The 19,922-nt window shown below is 41.1% G+C and overlaps 1 protein-coding gene across 2 annotated transcripts in view; it reads left to right on the top strand.

The window, feature by feature from the left end:
- Positions 1 to 19,922, top strand: part of LOC143021681 (uncharacterized) — a 260,489-nt gene that overhangs the window by 163,349 nt on the left and 77,218 nt on the right. For both annotated transcript variants that reach the window (XM_076179302.1, XM_076179304.1), the window contains exons 4-9: positions 3,596 to 3,716; positions 15,623 to 15,774; positions 16,719 to 16,784; positions 17,187 to 17,306; positions 17,458 to 17,590; positions 19,250 to 19,488. In XM_076179302.1, coding sequence (XP_076035417.1) covers positions 3,596 to 3,716; positions 15,623 to 15,774; positions 16,719 to 16,784; positions 17,187 to 17,306; positions 17,458 to 17,590; positions 19,250 to 19,488 — 831 coding nt within the window. The remainder of the gene's footprint in view (positions 1 to 3,595; positions 3,717 to 15,622; positions 15,775 to 16,718; positions 16,785 to 17,186; positions 17,307 to 17,457; positions 17,591 to 19,249; positions 19,489 to 19,922) is intronic.

Genomic DNA, 19,922 nt, shown 5'->3' with positions numbered 1-19,922 from the left:
TGGTGACAGTATTACTATATCCAAATCTCAACGCTACGATTAAGATGTTCACAGATCGTTCTGACTTCTGCCAGGCGAAGTTATTCATCTTGGAGAGCGTCCATTTAACAACGAGGCTGTCCTGAGTAGCCTGTGGACACGTACATTACATACTTCATTCTGGCTAACGCTGGACGGACGTTGGTTGCGTGACCAGGGACCATTAGGCTAGTGCGCAGTGCTCTGCAGTGGTGACTGCCTTCACTATTTGTCATTGTTGAGAAATTACGTGTAGCGGTGAATAATACTAATAAGTAACAATAATAATGATGATAATGATAATAATAATAATGTAAGTAATAATACAAAAAAAAATAATAACGAAAGATAGAAGGGCTGAAATAACTATTCGTGATTCTCAAGGAACTTTATACATGATCATTGTTTATTGACAGCAACGACTTTGTCAATATTTCTGGTATTGACAACCATGACCTCTGTTACGCCTTCGGTAACAATAAGAATTTGTAAACGCCCCTTATGATTTATTTTTATTACATCTGCACGATCAGTGTATATAAAAAGTAAAAAAAAAATAATAATGTTTATTTTGCATCAGGGTCCCTCAACTCGTGTGGTATGGGAATGCTCCCTCGACTGAATGAAATAGAGGTTAATTGATATGGGTTTTGATTAACCAACGCTTCTAGCCTTGTGATATGAAATAAGGGTGCCAGTCAGGTAAATAAAACAGCCTTGCGGTAGCCAGAATAAAATATCGTATGCTAGGCAAAAGGACAATTGTACAACCGAGCGTGAAATGACGCATTGTACTTGAAAATGATTCACGCTAACGACGTGTGGCAGTGAGAGCGTAATTGCGAAATGATTACGTCATTGTTTGAAATGAGTTGGTTTTTCGTGCGCGCATCGTTTTATGAAAGATAAAAAAAAATCCCACACACAAGCACACTGTTTCTGTGATTTAAAATGTAAACTTTTGTTATAGCTAATATCAAACGAATTCATTCAGCTGAGGGGCTGATTTTGGGTCGATTGAACGGGATCTTCGTCGACCGGAATCCCAGTCGACCCAGATACCCTCCCTTAAAAAAAAAAAAAAAAAAAAAAGGATAAAATAGGAATATAGAAATAAATAAGATAAAATTAAATTAAATCACCAAAAATACTAATGCATCGCCTCCACAAGATACTTGCATTATCGGTATCCTGAAGGTACCACGAATGCCGGTACTACAGGAAACGGTGAAGGATACACTAGACACTACACAAGACAAGACATCGTGTTGAGGTACAGAGGCTGCATCGTGCCTCAGGGGAAATGGCGAACCTGCAGTAGAGCATCAGGTTGTATACACATTATTCTCAGTTGAACCAGAAATCTCATTAAGCAACGTATTCTGATGAGAAAAAAAAACAAACAAAACAAAATAACACAATAACAGGCATTACAATTGTTTTGTTGTGTTTATTTAGCTGAATGTAGGGGAAATTATTTTTACCCACACCAGTGCCAAATCTACGTTATATTTCTCGTGGTTTGAATTAGCCAGTAACCGAGAAAAGGTTGATTAACTTGGTGGAAAATTAATTTGCCTCCACGTCCCCCACATCCTGAATGTCAAAGAAAAAAAATGGAATTATATCATTTCATTGCAGTTAAGTGTGTTTACAAATGCAGTGGTGTTCGGACGTTCTCGTGTCGTCTGAAAGATGAAAAATCGTATTTCCCAGAAGTAATAGATAAATAGACAATAATGATAAGCAAACGAACAAATAAATAAGTAAACGAACAATTTAATGAAATAGATAAATAAGTAAATTGAGTAATGAATACAAATAACAGTAAATAAGCAAATAAGTAAAATATCAATATGGCCTCGGGAACAGTAATCATTACTCCAAGCTAAGACTGACATATATATGCCCCATCGCAATGGTGACGTGTGCACCACAGACTTTATGCTCGTTAATGTTGAACGATTTTATTCAGCTTAGGGTGCGACATCGGAGCTAAGGAACTGTAAATAGCAATCCATATTTTAGGGTTTATTTTGGCTAACGTAAGAAGATTCTTTTTCAATTTTGGGAAACGTCACCATAGTTGACCAATGTCGCTGCACAAGTTAATTTTGTTCAAGCAAACGCCATACATTTTTATTCAGCCGGAAAAGAAGCAATCCCTCAAAGAGCTGAGATTTTGGAGAAAAAGAAAGAGATAAAGACGCTGATGAAGATGTTTTGGACAATTGTATCAGATTCAATTGTTGGACTTAAGTAGAACGTGAACATGGTGGTGGAGGAGAGGAGGAGGAGGAGGGAGGTTGTTGCTTGCGGTCCAGCATTCTTGCACGTTGCACCAAACGTCATCAACAGCTCTCCATTGCTTACGTAACCGCAGTTGCCACCACCTGGCAACACGACCAGGCCAAGAAATCCAGTATCAGGCGCGTGTATACAAACAAAATACACGTGCTTTCATACGACATTGATATGTATACTTACCGTGTGCGTTTTTTTTTTTACAATTGCGTATAGTATACCCATGTGTGTGTGTGTGTATGTACATATTTTTTCCAACATTGTGAGGATAGCCCTTGTCACAACTCCGGATAATTGCATAAGTTTAGATATCTTTATTATGTGGGATCGGATAATCGAATAAGGATTTCATCGTGTTCCGCTTTGTTTTTCTGCCTACTTTTAGACCTTGGTAGTTTGAGCCTCATTATGTGTTGGCTTGTGTTAATCGTGATTTTTTTCACTTGTGCTTTTAAAGTTTCTGTTAGAAATTTTAATATTTGTATAGAAATATTGAAGATTTGTAACAAGTTCATCCAGATTCCCGATCATATTTCAATTTTTTTTTTATAGAAAATCGCCAAAAGTAAGTCTTGTTTCATAATTAACTTGTAGGAAAACTAGTGTGACAAATTAGAGTATTTTTATTTAACTTAATGATATTTTTGTTTTGTTTTATATTTTATTTGTTGTTTGTTAGTAATAAACAATGTACGAACACACTAGATAACTCCGACTGAAGATGCAACGGAAAAGGTCATTCGATATATTTGTCAACGACGCGCGCCAAATATTTGATTTTTCACAGTTCTATTAATTTTAAAACTTGTTGAATCTGTTTAATTAAATCAAGGTTTTTGATAATTTCTTCTTTTCATTAAAAATAACATTTCAATCAAATCAAAGAATGACGAATGTAAAATATGGTGGAGAAGAAAATCTTCGCTCGGTTTGGGACGCTGGGTGGGCGTTGGTGATCACAAAGGAAGGAAATCCTACACTCTTATCTAATGACAACCCGCATGCGCCCTCCTGCCAAATTAATAGTACTGCAGGATGCTGACCATCGTTCGAAGGCTAATTGGACCACTGCTGCCAAATGTCCCGAATCATACTTGTTATGCAAATAAATCCCTAAATACCATTGTCCCGGTATCATTTCATTATGATGAAATCTCATTAATTATGAGGCACAATCTATATAGAATTTATTATTTCATACGCGTCCATAAGAGTTGTCAGTTAGAAAAATCAGAGTGATACAAAGTTCACTGATGAACTCCGTTTCCCGCAGGTTGCTATCAAGACCATCAAGAAGGCCAAGATCGAAACAGAGCAGGACCTCATCCGCATCCGCCGTGAAATCCAGATCATGTCATCCGTCCAGCACCCGCAGATCATCCACATCTACGAAGGTAATGTGATAGATGGATTATACTTATATGATTTTGACATCACTGTGAAGATTTAGTGTGTGAAGTATTATTCATAGGATTTTCGTTGTGTATTGCAATTATGTATATGCACAAGTGAGCAATAAAACAATTATAAAATGCTCTCTCTCTATCTCTCTCTCTCTCTCTCTCTCTCTCTCTCTCTCTCTCTCTCTCTCTCTGTGTGTGTGTGTGTGTGTATCATGTATACACACATGCACAAATATGCGATTCATGTTTTCTCTTCGTTTGAATTGCTCGTTGACTACTTCTGCAAGATTAAATGAATCTCATTTGCATAGATTCTTGGACTCTGAAGAAGAGATCACATGTATGTAGACATTTCGTTTTTGGGAATTGGTATGTTCTGGTATTCGAACGAATAATTAGATATTTTTTCTTATATTTATGTCAAATTGTCTTTATTGTGTTTGTGCAAAGGGGAGACTATATCACGCTTATTATAAATCAGCCACCATATTCGTACGTCTTGTGTAAACATGGTAAGACGAAAAGCATTACTTTTGCTGTTTTCGTACAGTGTAATTCCACTTATGTAAGATTAAATCTGTGGGGTGGATCTTGTTCATGGAGCATTTGCTGTATATTATGTTTGGTTGATGATAACGTACTTCTTTTTTCATCAGTTGGTAAGTGAAAGTTGTTTGTGTATTCCCAACGATTCCTAAGAAAAAATGCAAAAGAAAAAAAAATGGATTTTGTTTAAAATGTAGTCGATAAGTCGGTTTTTGACATTTCAAGATATCAAATGCTGCCAAGTCCTTTCAAGAACTGAATAACGCAACAGTACGAGAACAAATCAAATAATACGAAACAGAAACGACCAGTCGTCACAAAGATATGCATTTAACAACAAAACGATATAAAAACATTTAAATGTGATATGGCAACTGTCGTTAAAAGGGGATCATCAACCAGCGCCATACTGTTATTAAGATTTTTGCGAAAACAATGTTTGCGAGGAACCTATGCCAGGACAAATGGCCATCACCTCTGCCCACATAGCCGGGGTAAGTGGCGGTCACTGTGTATAGTAGATCCGGTGTCGCACTGTCTGGCTTGTAGTTGGGTGTAGCAGTTTCCTTTATGAGTTATTAGACTCGAAAGATTATTATGAGAGTATCTGAACCAATCAGGGGGGAGATGGTGTTCGTTATATCAAGTTCTAGTTGTCGCCGGGCGATTTTATTAAACTAGTTGAGCTTGCCCGTCATCTGGCCGCATCCGGCGGCGCCGACGTAACCTAGATTCTGACGCGCCTCTTTCATTCTGGCAGACGGCGGACGATTTTATTGAAAACGGTGGCGTTCGCTTGACGAGACGTCATTTTTCTTGCGTCTTTGTTCTTCATCCGATTACAATCTCTGTGGTTTGGACAAAATAAGTTCTATGGATTACACCAACCGCATTTTACGGGTCTATTTTGAGGACTCAAAATACTTTTATTCCAGTATCACGCAACCACATTTTTCACTTTTTTTTTTTTTTTTTTGAAAGATCTAAATTTCTTATATGGAATGGTTACGTTAGGTTAGGTTAGAAACTATTGGAGAACGTGTTAGATATCCGTGTTTGCGTGATTCTGGAATTTTACCGATACTTACATAATTTAATATTTTTTACTTCCACATTCAGCTGAGGTAGGAGTAATCTCCCCCCCCCCTCCTACACACACACACACAGTTCAATTCTCAGTATGGAAGGGTCACATATTGACTCGCCCAGAGGTCGAGGTGCGGGGAGACGGTGTTGATTTGGATCGACTTGTTCGCTGCTTTGGACTCACTCGCCACATTGAATAAAATGGCCTGGCGACAGTCGAACTAGGGAGTTACTTTATTGAAAGTTTTAGATATTTATAAACTGAAAATGCATAAAGAAATCGAAAAAAATCGTTCAACGGCAGTTTGGATGAAATAGAATGACAATTGCGAAGGAAAGTGTTAATGTGCGTACATGGGTTTAGGGTATTGTTTTATATATCGAAGCAGTACTTACGCATCAGATAACAACAGTTGCCTAGCGACAGGAGGCCTATATCGTGTAAGTGTCGTACTGTGACCAGGGAGAGATGAACTTGTTGAAAAAAATGTAAATAAATAAACAGAAAAAACGAAATAAAATGAAACGAAAACAAAAGAATGTGGTATCATTGGAATCCGAGCACTGCCAGCAGGGAATTCACGGGGGGGGGGGGGTGCTGCTGCAAACAAGCAAGGTTGGGGAGGGGGACGGATACCGCGGGCTTTAGGCATCGGCGTAACGGCGATGCGACGCCCCAGGGGTCCCATCCCCCCAACCCCCCTCACCCCCACTCCAGTCCCCTCCCCACCTCCCCCAGTTGTAATTTGACTCGCGACGCCCGTGCCAAGCACCAGGCCCGCCCACCTGCACCCTCATATCTCTCTCTCTCTCTCTCTCTCTTTCTCTTCCTCTGTCTCTCTATCTTCTCCCCCTCTCTCTTCCCCTCCTCTCTTTCTCCTCCCCTCTCTCTTCTCCCCCTCTCTCTTTTTTGTCCCTCTCTCTCTCTCTCTCTCTCTTCTCCCCCTCCCCCTCTCTCTTTTTTCTCTTCCTCTCTCTCTCTCTCTTCTCCCCCTCCCCCTCTCTCTTTTTTCTCTTCCTCTCTCTCACTTCTTCCCCCTTTCTCTCTTCTCACCCCCCCCCTCTCTCTCTCTCTCTTTCTCTCTCTCTCTTCTCCCTCTCTCTCTCTTCCTCTCTCTTTCTTCTCCCACTCTCTCTCTCTTTCTTCCCCCCCTCTCTCACACTTCTCCCCCTCCCTCTTTCTTCTCCCCCTCTCTCTTTCTTCTCCCCTCTCTCTCTTTCTTCTCCCCCCTCTCTCCCTCTCTTCTCCCCCTCTCTCTCTTTCTTCTCCCCCCTCTTCTCCCCCTCTCTCTCTGTATATTCTCCCCCTCTCCCTCTCTTCTCCCCCCCTCTCTCTCTCTCTCTCTCTCTCTCTCTCTCTCTCTCTCTCTTCTCCCCCTCTCTCTCTCTATCTTCTCCCCCTCTTCCTCTTCTCCCCCTCTCTCGTTCTCTTTCCCTCTCTCTTCACTCTCTCTCTGTCTCTCTCTTTATTATATACATAAACAAATATAAACACACACACACACACACACACACACACACACACACACACACACACACACACACGTTTCCCTCCCATAATTCTCTCTACAACTAAATATAATAAGAGTTAGATTATATAGAATTTTCGAACAACTCCAGCAGCCCTGCTGTAGTGATACCCGTGGGGATCACTACAAAATGATAACAATAAATAAGGTAAATAAATAGAAAAATTAGCCTGATCATTATTTCTTTACTGTTGTCCCCCTTTCCGTTCATGTGATTCCATTAAATTTCTTCCTTCATGACTGGCGACATCATCTAGAACAGCGTTTCCCGACCATAGCACCCCCTGTTGTCATGTCTAAGCAGTCCAGCACCCCTATCTTGTTGTTATTAGAAGGATAAATGAAAGTGAAGTGTACTGCTTGATGATTTATGTTCTTGATTCCTTAGAAGAAATAAGAACACAATAGAAAAATAAAATAGCATGGAAAAAGTCAAATATGCACAACTAGGTAATCAATGATACATATATCAATGTGATTTTTGTGTGCATTATTTCCCAGCACCCCTTATAATTGATTTCAGCACCCACAGGTTGGGAAACGCTGGTCAAGAAGAATAGAAACGCAGGATATCGCTGACAAAACATCTCCATCAATCATGTACAGTCCACACGTGTTTCGTCAAACACGGGCATTGTGATGCATCACGCAAACGCTCGCCAGATTCTTGGAAGGCTAAATTGTAAAGAAATAATAATAATGATAATAATAATGACGATGATAATAGAAATAATAATAATAAAATGAAAATCAGACAAATGATTTTGAGACTAGTTTGGCCGCTTCATTGTATTCATATTCTATTTAGTTGTTTTGTTTTTTATTTATTTATAAATACTGTCACTACCTACTATAATGAGTGAAGGACTACGAAACCGTAGAATGACAGTGTAATGATATGTACACGATCCATTTACCAGTGTATGCGTGTCAGTGTGTTTGTGTGTGTATTGGCGCGCGCGTACGTGTAAAACATAAAAATTAACTACTTGAAAAAAGAAAAAAATCCCCTCTTTCCGCCTCCTCTTCTTCCTTTTCTTCCACTACCATCACCACCACCACCACCACCACCGTACCCATGAGATGAGCGTTGGCAAAACTTCCACGCCTCGTAGGTATTCGGTAAGTTGGAGGAAGCAACTCGATGAGATAATTTTTTGTGGGACTCGGCAGAATTAGATTTAAATAACGAGGGACTCACAGACGCGCCGGTTTAAGTTTCAAGGGTAAGAGAGACCAGAACAACGTCAAGGTAGTGGTAAGTTGGCAGTGAGAATGTAAACAGCCGTTCAAGACGCGTTTGTTAAAAAAAGAAAATTGTCGTTTGCAGTTGCACAACAACAACATAATAATAGTATAATAATAATAATAATGGTAATAATGATAATAATAATAATGGTAATAATGATAATAATAATAATGATAACAACAGTAGAACAATAAGGGCAGTAACTACAATAAAAAACAATATCGCATCATCCAATCCACAGATTCTCTGTCGAGATGCAAAGGAGCTCACTTCCTTGGCGTGACAGAATGAATGAAATCGTAAGACTGTCAACTAAATACACAACACGACCTTGGGATAACGAAGATACACCAAAAGTTTTGTTTTGATCAAAGAAGAATAAATTCGTCGGAAGTCTGACTGACATGTTTAGTAATTATGCAGCAGAGAGAGGAGGAACGGAAGAGTAGTAGGAGGCATGGCGACCGAACAGAGGCAAATGGCGTCGTCGTCGTCGTCCTAATGTGACATATATTTCTGCGCATTCACTGCGGTTGATGTTGCGAATAAGATGAAGCCATGTAAGAAGCGAATGCGATATAGGCGACAGATACCAAAAGATTGTGAAAGAGAGAGAGAGAATGAATGCATCAAAAATATTCTGTTGTCTATCCTTTTCCAGTCCATTTGTCATTCTTTGTATTACCATCGCTAGAAACTTGGCTTTCCTCCATGACAGCCCTCCTCCCTCCTCCCTCCTCCTCATCGCTTGCCTCCACTTGCCTCCTTTTCTTCATTCTTCCGTTGCCTCCTCTTTCCTCCACAGCAAGCCTCCTTTATAATGTGGCCATATGCTGTACACACTCCATCTCTGTCTACCTCCACGTTCTCGGTCTCCTGTTCCTCATTCTCTCCTCCTCCTCTTTCTCCCCTTCCTCCTCTTTTTTTTCTCATTCCACCCCTCCTCTTCTTCCTTCTCATCCTCCCCTTCCTCCTCTTCTTCCTCTTCCTCTCCCTCATCATCCTTTCTTCCACTTCCTCTCTCTTCCTCCTTCCTTCCCTTCCTCCTCCTCTTCTTCTTCCTCTTCCATTCTCTCTTCCTCTTTCCCTGTCTCTCCTCTTCCTCATCTTCCTCCCCTCTCCTTCCTTCTCCTATTCCTCCTCTTCCTCTCCATCTCCCTCTCCTTCCTCCTCCTCTTCCTCTTCCTCCTTGTCCACCTCTTCCCACGCCCAATTCCGTCCTTGTGAATAATTTTCATGCCATCCACACCCATTCCCTGTGTGACCCACCACACGGAACATTTTTCCTTCCTCCTCCTTCTCCTCCTCCTCCTCTTGCACGTACTCCTCCTCCCCTCCCACTTTCCTCCTTCCCCCTTTCCCTTCCTCATTCCCCCATTACCCATTCCCTCATCCCCAACATCCCGTAGTTTCCTCCCCCTCTCCCACTCTTCTATCCTCACCCCCTCTTTCTTCAGCGTTGTCCTCAAGTTCCGTCTTCGCCCCCCCCTCTTGTGGCCCTCCCCACTCCCCCTCCTCTCTCCACCGCCGTGTCCATGTCCATCAGGCTAGAAGCGCCGGTGAGACCCCTGAGGACCATTGCTTAATCGTCACGTTCATTTCCTCTTCATATCCTTGAACCGAATCCTCATGTAGCTCCCTTGATGCCCCCCCCCCCACGCCCTCGTGCTCTTTGTCTTTCTTTCGTCTCCGTCTGTCTCACTTTTGTTTTCCTCAGCCCTTTTTTATTTTCCTGCTACACATCTCGTCACGCGTGATTCCGTCTTTTCTCATGCCATCGCACTCGTCTTCAGTAACATTCTCTTCTTCTTCTTCTTCATCTTCCTCTTTTTTCTTTTTCTTTTCTTCTACTTATTCGCCTTCTTTATTGTCGATGTCGATGCCTTTTCCCATTTTCCTTTCAGCTTCCATATCACCCACTCTTCCTATATCCTCTTTTAACCCTTCTCCTCTGACATTCCTTGTCTTCCTCCTACTCCTTCTGCTTCTTCCTTCCTTTCCTCCTCGTCTGGGGCATTGACGGCATTAGTTTTGCTACCCCCTATGGACCAGCACGCATCATTCACTTATTAATAGAGACTATTCCTCCTTTTCATAAATAAACGAATAAATAAATAAGTAGAAATACTACTCACATGAAACTTATGCTACCCCGTATACTCGTATTCACTGCCCGCCATAAATATCTAATACTTCAGAATTCACCTAATTAATGTTGCAAATCATGCAACAATTCTTGTTATGTAATTAGATAGGTAAATGATCCTGCATGATAAGTTTATTAAGAAATGAATATATTAATTTAAGGTAATGGCCCAGTAGAAAAGTATGTCTTCTATTGTGGAAAAAAAATTCTATATCACTCGTAATCCAAGAGAAGACCGAAGCGTACCCTAACCTTCGGCTTGTGGCAGCCACACCCAGAAAGTAAACTTCGGTAATGTCAACCTGAAGGAGGGTGGGGAGAGGATGGTTTTTGGAGAACGGATGTAGAGAAGGAAATAGAAATGAAGGAGGAAGGAGGAGAGCAAAGGAGGGAGGGGAAGGAGGACTAGACGTGTAATATGACGGTAGGAGTTGGGAAATGTATGTGACAGGTGAGGACAGGAAGGAAAAACCTCGACTGAAAATCGGCTCAGGGCTGCCCACGGGCGGTCATGTCACGGCCGCCAAGGGGTGACTTTACAGGAGGGCCAACCCTTCCGTAAATGCCTGGTGCAAAAGATGTAGAGTAACACGCTGCCTTACTACTTGTTATCTCGGCAAGGTTGGTAAGCGTGGATAGCCGTCGTTGGCACCACTGCTGACAAGAAAAAGAGTGCAACTGTCTCTGAAATTCAGTGGCATGTACGTTTTAGAGGTGAGGGTACTATATTAAATAAAAAACAAAAACGTTGAGGTTTCGTTCACGAAAAGATAACCGTCCGGTGCTGTGTCAAGGAGATTAAGACCACATTTTAAACTCCCAAAAGTCAAAGTGTGATTAAACGAAGGCTCGTGTGTGTGTGTGTGTGTGTGTGTGTGTGTGTGTGTGTGTGTGTGTGTGTGTGTGTTTCACCATGATCTTGGATCAAGTGCTAGACTCGTGATTGACAGACATTGCCTTTCCGGAACGATAGCCCCAAGCTCGTACAGTCCGATCTGTGGGTAATGCTTTGACCTTACACACCATACATCCATCCCTTTGCTGAGGATGGATAGTAACGGCTTGCGGTATTGTGAAGCTCTCATGCCCTGAGTGGGGCGGAATCACGGGTTTGCAGCGTTGAGTTCTGCCAACACTAACCACCACACCAACAAGTGTGTGTGTGTGTGTGTGTGTGTGTGTGTGTGTGTGTGTTTGTGTGTTTGTACTTTCGTCTTCCTAAGTTAAATAGTGAACGGACAACTCACCTTGGTCTTATTCCGGCCAGTTTCAGGCGATTTTAATCAGGTGTGAGGGTCCCTTCTTACCGTTAAATTGATAACCCCCTCCTCCACGTCGACATCCTGGCTCGTCCTTAAACAGTTGAGATTGCAAACTCCGCCTTTCTCTTGCAACAGAATCTTCATTCATCTGTTCTGCCATCCACTGTCAGTCTTGATTCCGTTTCTGTATTCATCCACTCCTCTCCCTCATCCTTGGACCCCGTGGAAGCCCTGGGGAAGGACCCAGAGTGACGAAGACGTTGCTGGGAATGAGTAGAAAACGTTTGACTGGTTGAAAACGTTGATAGCGGATGCCACTAAATCGCCAGTGATCCATTTTTTGTCAAGAGGATTGTTGCTGCCAGTGACGTTAATTTTATTGTTATATTTTATTAGTTTATTCTTGTATTATTTTTAATATTCAGTGATATTGGAAAGGTTTGGAAAAAATGAGCACGGCATTGAAAAAAAAAACGCAGAACCTGTTACAACTTTTGTTCCATTTTAGTTTCACCCTTTCCCGAGTCTCCGGTTCGTCTTCTTTCCCAATTTCCCGATTCCACATTTTTAAAATAAAATTTCCATCTCCATCACCAACTCGCGACCAGCTCCCTATTCCGTACTCGTCCTGTCCCGTGTTCGAGCTGCCGGGGCAAGGAGCAATCAGCGGTGGTCTTTGGGGTTCGAACTTGATGGGGGGAAGTTTCCATCTCCTAAAAAAAAAATCTCCTGGTGGACAGAGGGTTTTAAGTCAACACAGCGAATTCAGCAGGGACGGTTCCTATTGTCAGAGTAGAGTAGTTCACAAATTCTGTTCCAATTGCAGTGGTTCACAAGCTGGTCCATGGACCATCTGGTGATCTTGAGTAGAACCATAGACCGAAAACTAGTGGGATTCTATTCAGCATTGAAATGGGCACTAGGAAATTCACAAACAGTAGAACATAAGTGTGGACTGTTGCAACAGATACCCCGGCGGGTCCCTCCCCTGACTTAGGTTGTGAAGTCGGGAAAGGGACCTGTTATGAAAGAATTCTGGTCGTGCCAGCTTAACACTCCAGTTGACTGTTGGCAGGTTCTGAATACCTCTCCTCGCGTCCCGTACGAAACGGAATCGAATCCTTTCCAAACCGGTTTCTCCAATTCGTGCCGCGTTTTTCTTCTATCCAACATTATTGTTCTTTCTTTCATTGTATATTTATTTATTTATTCATTTATTTAATTTCACGTGTTCATTAATCTTCTGGACTTAGAAAAGTAGGGTCAGCTTGTTTATGGCAATATTACCCCACTGTCGACTTCAAATCAGTTAACCAGATTTCAATATGTAGAGGTTTGTCGTCATCGATAACAGCGCTTCCATCTATGGGGTCAATATCACGCGAGGACTCATAAATGTCGTTCTCGAGATATTTGGAGGATAGTAGTACGAAAGGATAATAAATGTCAACATTTATCAGTATTCTTTTCTCAATGAAGATTGGTCTCTAGCCATAAAATAGTGCCACGTGATTGGTCTATAGAGATGCAACTGAAGTCACTAATGCATCGATTGTATAGAACTTGTGCAGTCAATAACCCATACTGAATTGTACAATATGTGCTGGAAAAATTATTGTAAGATAAACACTATTGATAATATGTTATTGATAGTGATAACATATATTCAGCGACAAGCGTCATACGTGCACTTTGAAAAGTTTTTGAACGTGTTCATAGTTCTCCTGTATGCCGCCAGAGGGCGGGCTGGGTCTCTCCTTGTCTATACCCTGAAATTTAATCTACGCTTAGATTGGTGTTCTTCATTCTGTGTCTTATACAGTCCTACGTTTCTCTATTGCATTTCACATAATTTCTCTTTCACTCCGATTTTCGTTTCTTGAATGAATATTTGTCGACCTTATTTTACATACACGTGCGCACGGGTAATGCTCGTGCATTGGCACAGATTTGGCCTCTTTTAACCGAGTGGTTCTGAGTTCGGTCCCGGCCCAAGACTGAAAAACATCACAGTACTGCATGCTGGCAGCTTGCTTTCTTGGACAAGGAATGTGTGTGTGTGATTCACCATGGCCTTGGGTCACGTGTTGGACTCGTGATCGACAGCCGTTACCTTCCCGAATGAGAGCTCAGAACTCATATATGACCAATGTATAGGTAATGCTGTGACCTTACACGCACACACTCCCCTAACTCCCCGCCCATGAGAGTTGGAGTAACGACTCGGAGCGCAGCGATACTGAAATAATTTTAGCCCTGGGCGGGAATAGAACTCGGACCGCTGTACTGTGTGTGTGTATTTACCTATTATAGTTGTATCTTACGGAAAGGGGAGCCATGCTCGTGGTGTCCCGTTTTTGTATCTCGCAGTGTCTAGTTTGCTCTTATTTTTTTTTTGTGCACACACCATTGTTTCGTCCAGTTTTAGAGATCAACCGCTCTGAGTAGAAAACTGTTATTTTTCAGGTCTTCTCTAACTACCCTTTTTGAGTTTCTTGTGTCCCCTTGTATTTCTCTTATCCCAATATAGTAAATCCTCTCTACCAAGGACTTCCATGCTTCACATGATTCTGTAGATGGTCAGCAGGTCACCTCTTTTTCTTCTTTGTTCCAGAGTTGGTAAATTCAGTTTTGGAAATCTCTCCTCATATGACAGATTTGAAAGTATTGGGATCGTTTTCATAGTTACTCTCTGGATTATTTCAATCCTCTTTATATTCTTTTTGGCACTGGTTGACCATAGTGACGCAGCATACTCCAGTCTAGGCCTTATTAGTGTGCCTAGTATTTTTGTTTAACCATTTCTTCGTCCAGATAGGTAAAGGCCACCTTTTGATCTTACGAAGTTGTATGATTCGCCAACAAATTTGTTTATCTATTTTTTAGGGGACATGTCCTTTATGATGATTGCTCCCAGGCCTTTTTCAGATTCCACTTTCTGTACTTCGTTCCGATTTTATATTGTCCTGATATTCTTTTTTTACTTTTTCCGAATTTCATTGTTTGTGTGTGTGTGTTTAAGATTAGAGCATTACATATAGATCGGGCAATTTATGGTCTTTGAACTCTGGTTCAGGAGAGTAGTAGCGGTCCCTTACGAGTCCAGGACACGATCCAAAACCGCAATGAATCAGAAACACAAACCACACGTCGACGGACATGTTTATTTACGCATAGAACGAGCGTGGTTAACATCAATGGCTTTGTCCAGACGTTCCCCAAGGAAAACATCAGTGAAAAAATATAGTGAAGAGAGCTTCTCTTGTTTATGCACGTCATGTTTGGTAAAGATAAGTTGAGAAATGACGACGTTATTTCAAAACAATCATTAGAGGTACTCCGGAAAGAACCCGGGTTCTGTTGTGCACTATTATGTGGGGGGCATGTGGGCTTCCGTACCAATTTTTGTAAAGATCGAAATGGCAATGTTGCATCGATGCGTTTTTACTTATTTACAGTATTTATTGTCCATTAAATGCAGAAATCATGCTGCGTCTTGTGTGGCTATTTTACCGAATGAAAGTTTGGGCCGATGATGTGTAGTGAAGGGGATCTGGGGTGTTGATATAATTGGTAAAGTAGGACGAAAGTTTGCCGTCGCTTTGTAAACAAAGCGAGCTCGATCAGTATTACCGTTATCATAGCACAACGTAGCTTACACGGCAGTGCAAAAATAATTTATTTTCCCATACAAAACCCTCTTTCGGTAGATTTATAATGAAGTGTTTTTTTTCGTAAAATAACTATTTTTTCTCAAAATATATTTCTAAAATACAGGAATGTAATCTGTGGAGATGCGTTGAATACGCAAGCAAAATTAATAGGCCTATTATGTAATTTTTCATGTCTACCATGAATCTACACATGCTTCTCTTTTTTTCATGTTCATGCAAACTCTAATTTCATTCATTTTCTTAGCCCTTTCTTAGTTCTTTATCCTGAATCATTCTTTAGAATTGTTTGAATGCACAGAATGTTTTGGGTGTGTGTGCCTGCCATCACAAACTGAAGATATTTACCATATGCTTATGAAGTAAATACGCAAATTCGAGATATAATATTTTTATTTTATTTTGCAGTATTCGAGAATCGTGAGAAGATGGTGTTGGTGATGGAATATGCAGCGGGCGGGGAGTTATATGACTACCTTAGCGACCGAAAGGTACTCAACGAGGAAGAGGCTAGAAGAGTGTTCAGACAGGTGGCTTCGGCCGTCTATTATTGTCACAAGGTAGGCAGTTCCTGCTCGTGTAACAGTGTATGATTGAGACATGTGCAATGTAACATCTGTGCCAACATCCTGGTAAGGTAGATGAAAGTGCCGAGACCATATTCTCTCTCTCTTTTTCTCTCCCTCTCCCTCCCATCCCCCCCCCTCTCTCTCTCTCTCTCTCTCTCTCTCTCTCTCTCTCTCTCTCTCTCTCTCTCTCTCTCTCTCTCTCTCTCTCTCTCTCTCTCTCTCTCTCTCTCTCTCTCTCTCTCTCTCTCTCTCTCTCTCTTTCTCCTCTCTCTCTCTTTCTCGTTCTCTCTCAATCTCTCTCTCCCGCCCTCTCTCTCAATCTCTCTCTCCCGCCCTCCCTTCCCCCTCCCCCTTCCCCCTCCCCCTTCCCCCTCCTCCCTTCCTCCCCCTCCCTCCCTTCCTCCCCCTCCCATCCCTTCCTCCCTTCCCCCCACCCTCCCTCCCCCCCTCCCTCCCCCTCCCTCCCTCCCTCCCTCCCTCCCTCCTTCCCCCTCTCTCTCTCTCTCTCTCTCTCTCTCTCTCTCTCTCTCTCTCTCTCTCTCTCTCTCTCTCTCTCTCTCTCTCTCTCTCTCTCTCTCTCTCTCTCTCTCTCTCTCAATTTTCAAGTTACATTTGGGATACATCTTTGACATTAGAGTATATTTGTATCCATGTGTGCAGGCCATAATGGCTGACAAAAGGAAAACCTATATGTTTATTTATTTAGCACTTCTATATACTTTTGAAATCTACTTTCAGAATGTATAAAATCAAATGTTTTTGTATATACAAAACTGTCAAATATAATTGATGCACTGTCAAATATAATTGCTTGAATGTTTAATGACACATTTATGATTATATTTATCCATTTCAAACTTTTTTCATTTTCTCTGGCACTGTTTTACCCTTGGAAAGTTTGTAAAGCCCTAAACCTTGATACATTTATTCCACAGCACAAAATTTGCCACCGTGACCTTAAACTGGAAAACATTCTTCTTGACCTTGAGGGCAATGCAAAGGTAAGAGATTCCCACAATATTGGTTACTTTTTATTATCAATATATTCCTCAGTGTTGAATGAAATTGTTGAACAAAGCCATGAGACTAAGGCCAAGGCTGAGGCTGAGATTTTTTCCCGTAGATTTGGAGGAGATTTTTAACTCTTAGGCATATGATATACTCCACAAAACTTTTATTATTACTGCTACTCTTATGGATTGTACTTCATGAACTTTATTTGGTTCATATGTATATGTACATTGAAGAGTCATTGTTTCATTTTAAAATTAACTGGTAATCTATTGGTAAAGGGAGTTCTGTCTAAAGAATAAACTTCATTACTGTACTACTGTACCTATGGCTTTCTGTAGCTATTTGCCTTCTATAAAGCATTAGAATAAGACCATATTTCTGATTTGCAGATTGCTGATTTTGGGTTATCAAATGTGTTTGGGGACAAGCGACGGTTGGACACCTTCTGTGGGTCTCCACTATATGCATCACCAGAAATTGTAAAGGGGATTCCTTATGCTGGTCCAGAGGTAAGTACTGATGTGAAAGGTTTAAACTTATTACATTGTAACTACTGTTACACATTTTTCTTTCTCAAAATATATAAACACAGAAGTGAAATTAAAACTATGAAGCATTATCTTATGATGTTTGATATATATATATATATTACTTTTTCAGGTGGACTGCTGGTCATTAGGTGTCCTTCTCTACACTTTGGTATATGGTGCCATGCCCTTTGATGGTTCCAATTTTAAGCGCCTCGTCAAACAAATTACAATGGGAGATTATTATGAACCAAAGAAGCCATCAAGTAAGTAACTATAGATAGTTGGTCTATTAAAACAAGTTGAATAAATGATTATTATTGTTTTTGTACACCAAAGTACCCCATTCCCCTTACAAGGGAGGTGGCCAACTAAGGCATACCCACCCTTCACCAATCCCACACCCATCCATTACACATTTGTTATTCTTTCTATCTTAGCTTCTTGTGGATAAAAGGCCATCTCTGTACCCCACCCACTGCTTGGGTCAGAAGCAATGTAGTAAGACATAGCATTTTCACAGTAGGGCCCAGTGGCTGAAACTGGTTTACCCCCACTGCTTCATTGCATGATGACCTTCCCCATCTTGTCCACTCATTAGAAATACAGGGAAGATGAGAAGAAATCCCCTAAGGCCACATCAGCTTATCAACCAATCACACCTATCTCTTGCCCATTCCCTTCCCTCTTCAGCAGATATTCCTCTATCCAAAGCCCCCTTCATCCCATCCCATTCTTGGTTATCTGCCTCCTATAAATTTCAAGTCTGCCCTGTATAGTGTCGTTTGCATAATCACCCCTTCATACAGTCCTCTCTGCTTTCAACCCTAGGTACCTATTTCTGATGACCCTTCATTCCTCTAAAACATTTATTTGCTTTCCTCACTCTACAGTCTATCTCCACACCACTCCTCCATTCTCTGCTACATGTGACCCAAAATACTTAAAAACTCTCCACTTATTTTCCTTTAAGACTTAGCTCCACTGGACTGGAACCCTAACTCTTTGTACATGTCATCACCATACTTTTGTCCTGGTATGTTTTAAACTTTTTCCTTTTACATATCCTCCTGAACTTTGTCTCTAGCTGCCTCAGACCCTCCTCTAACCCAGCCATAAATGCAGTGTCACTTGCAAACAACAACTGGGTCACCTCCAGCATCCTCACTTACCATTTCTAAACCCTCATCTATCACCCTCGCATTCACCTCCCATACCACCCCATCCATGTACACATGATGACATTACACAATCCAAGCACAGTCCTACCTTCACCTCAGACCATTTACTTTTTCCACTTCCCTACCACAAGCTCTCCTACTCTTGTAGAAAATTTTGACCACCCACACCTGCTTTCCCCCTATTCCATATACCCCTTAGTGCCTTCTGTCAACCCTGTCATATATGTTCTCAGATCCATGAAAATCTAGACATCCTCTTCGTTTTTCAAAGGATTTTTGTATATCTACCTTGCTACAAAAAAGTGATTCATGTATCCTCCTCCCTTCCTAAAACCACACTGCTCTTCCCCAATTACTCCATTTTCCATTTCTAATCCTCTCAATTAACTCCCTCCCATACATCTTATTGACTACATTTAAAAGACTGATTTTCTTATAACTACTACATTCTTATTTGCACTTCCTTCTAGGTGCACATGAAACATTCCTATTAGTTATTCCACTGTAACATGTTAATGATGATATGGTTTAACGTCACACACTCCCCCCTATCGATGGGCTAGGACGGTGCCCCTCACAGAGGGCTTTGTAGCGTGGAATTTAATGAACAATATCCTTGGTTCAACTTCACTGGTGGTACTGATAATAATTTGCAAATAATAAAATCTAGTTCATTTGCTGTGACACTGTTTTGAGCTCTCTTTTATGATGAATAGATACTTCAAATCTCTCTTTGTCTTTCAGGAGCATCAGACTTGATTCGTCACATGCTCACTGTCTCAGCAGCCAAGCGTGCCAGCATTGAAGATATTTGTAGTCATTGGTGGGTCAATGAGGGTTATATGGAGTCTTGCCTGGAAGTTGCAGAATTTCTGGCCAATCAAACACCAGTTCGCCTTGATCTGCTTTTGTCACTTGTACCCAAACACATTAACTCTGAACACATGCTCATTCAGCCTGATGAAGATGATTCCAGCCAACAGGTAGGTGCCATTATTAATTGTGATTACTACTAATGTTAGTTTCTTTTTCACAGCCAAATTGTTATGGAAAAGATAATCACACATTGTGGATTTTGTTCTCATTTTTTACAATGTGATGCCCGTGTGTGAATATGTCTACTTTAAAGAACATCTTTAGATATTTTCATGTTCATGTACCTAAGTTAATTGCATAGGACACATAGGAGCATAGTGGTACCTTATAACTTTAATTCATGGGGATGTTGCATCACAATTTTTTTGAGAATTGTTTTGTTATTATCTAACACACACACACTCACACACCTGGAAATCAAGGATATAGATTAAGTTGGAACTGTACATGAATTTGAGTTTACTGGTGTCCTCGTACTTCCACCTTTGTGAATTGATACCACATGAGCCCTTTTCCAATGAAGTGGTATTATGCCTTCTTT

This window comes from Oratosquilla oratoria, chromosome 42, assembly GCF_046742065.1.
Source record: "Oratosquilla oratoria isolate Oo_2021 chromosome 42, ASM4674206v1, whole genome shotgun sequence".
Taxonomy (NCBI): domain Eukaryota; kingdom Metazoa; phylum Arthropoda; class Malacostraca; order Stomatopoda; family Squillidae; genus Oratosquilla; species Oratosquilla oratoria.
The sequence above is the reverse complement of the archived record's forward strand: the minus strand, read 5'-3'. Positions and strand labels throughout refer to the sequence as shown.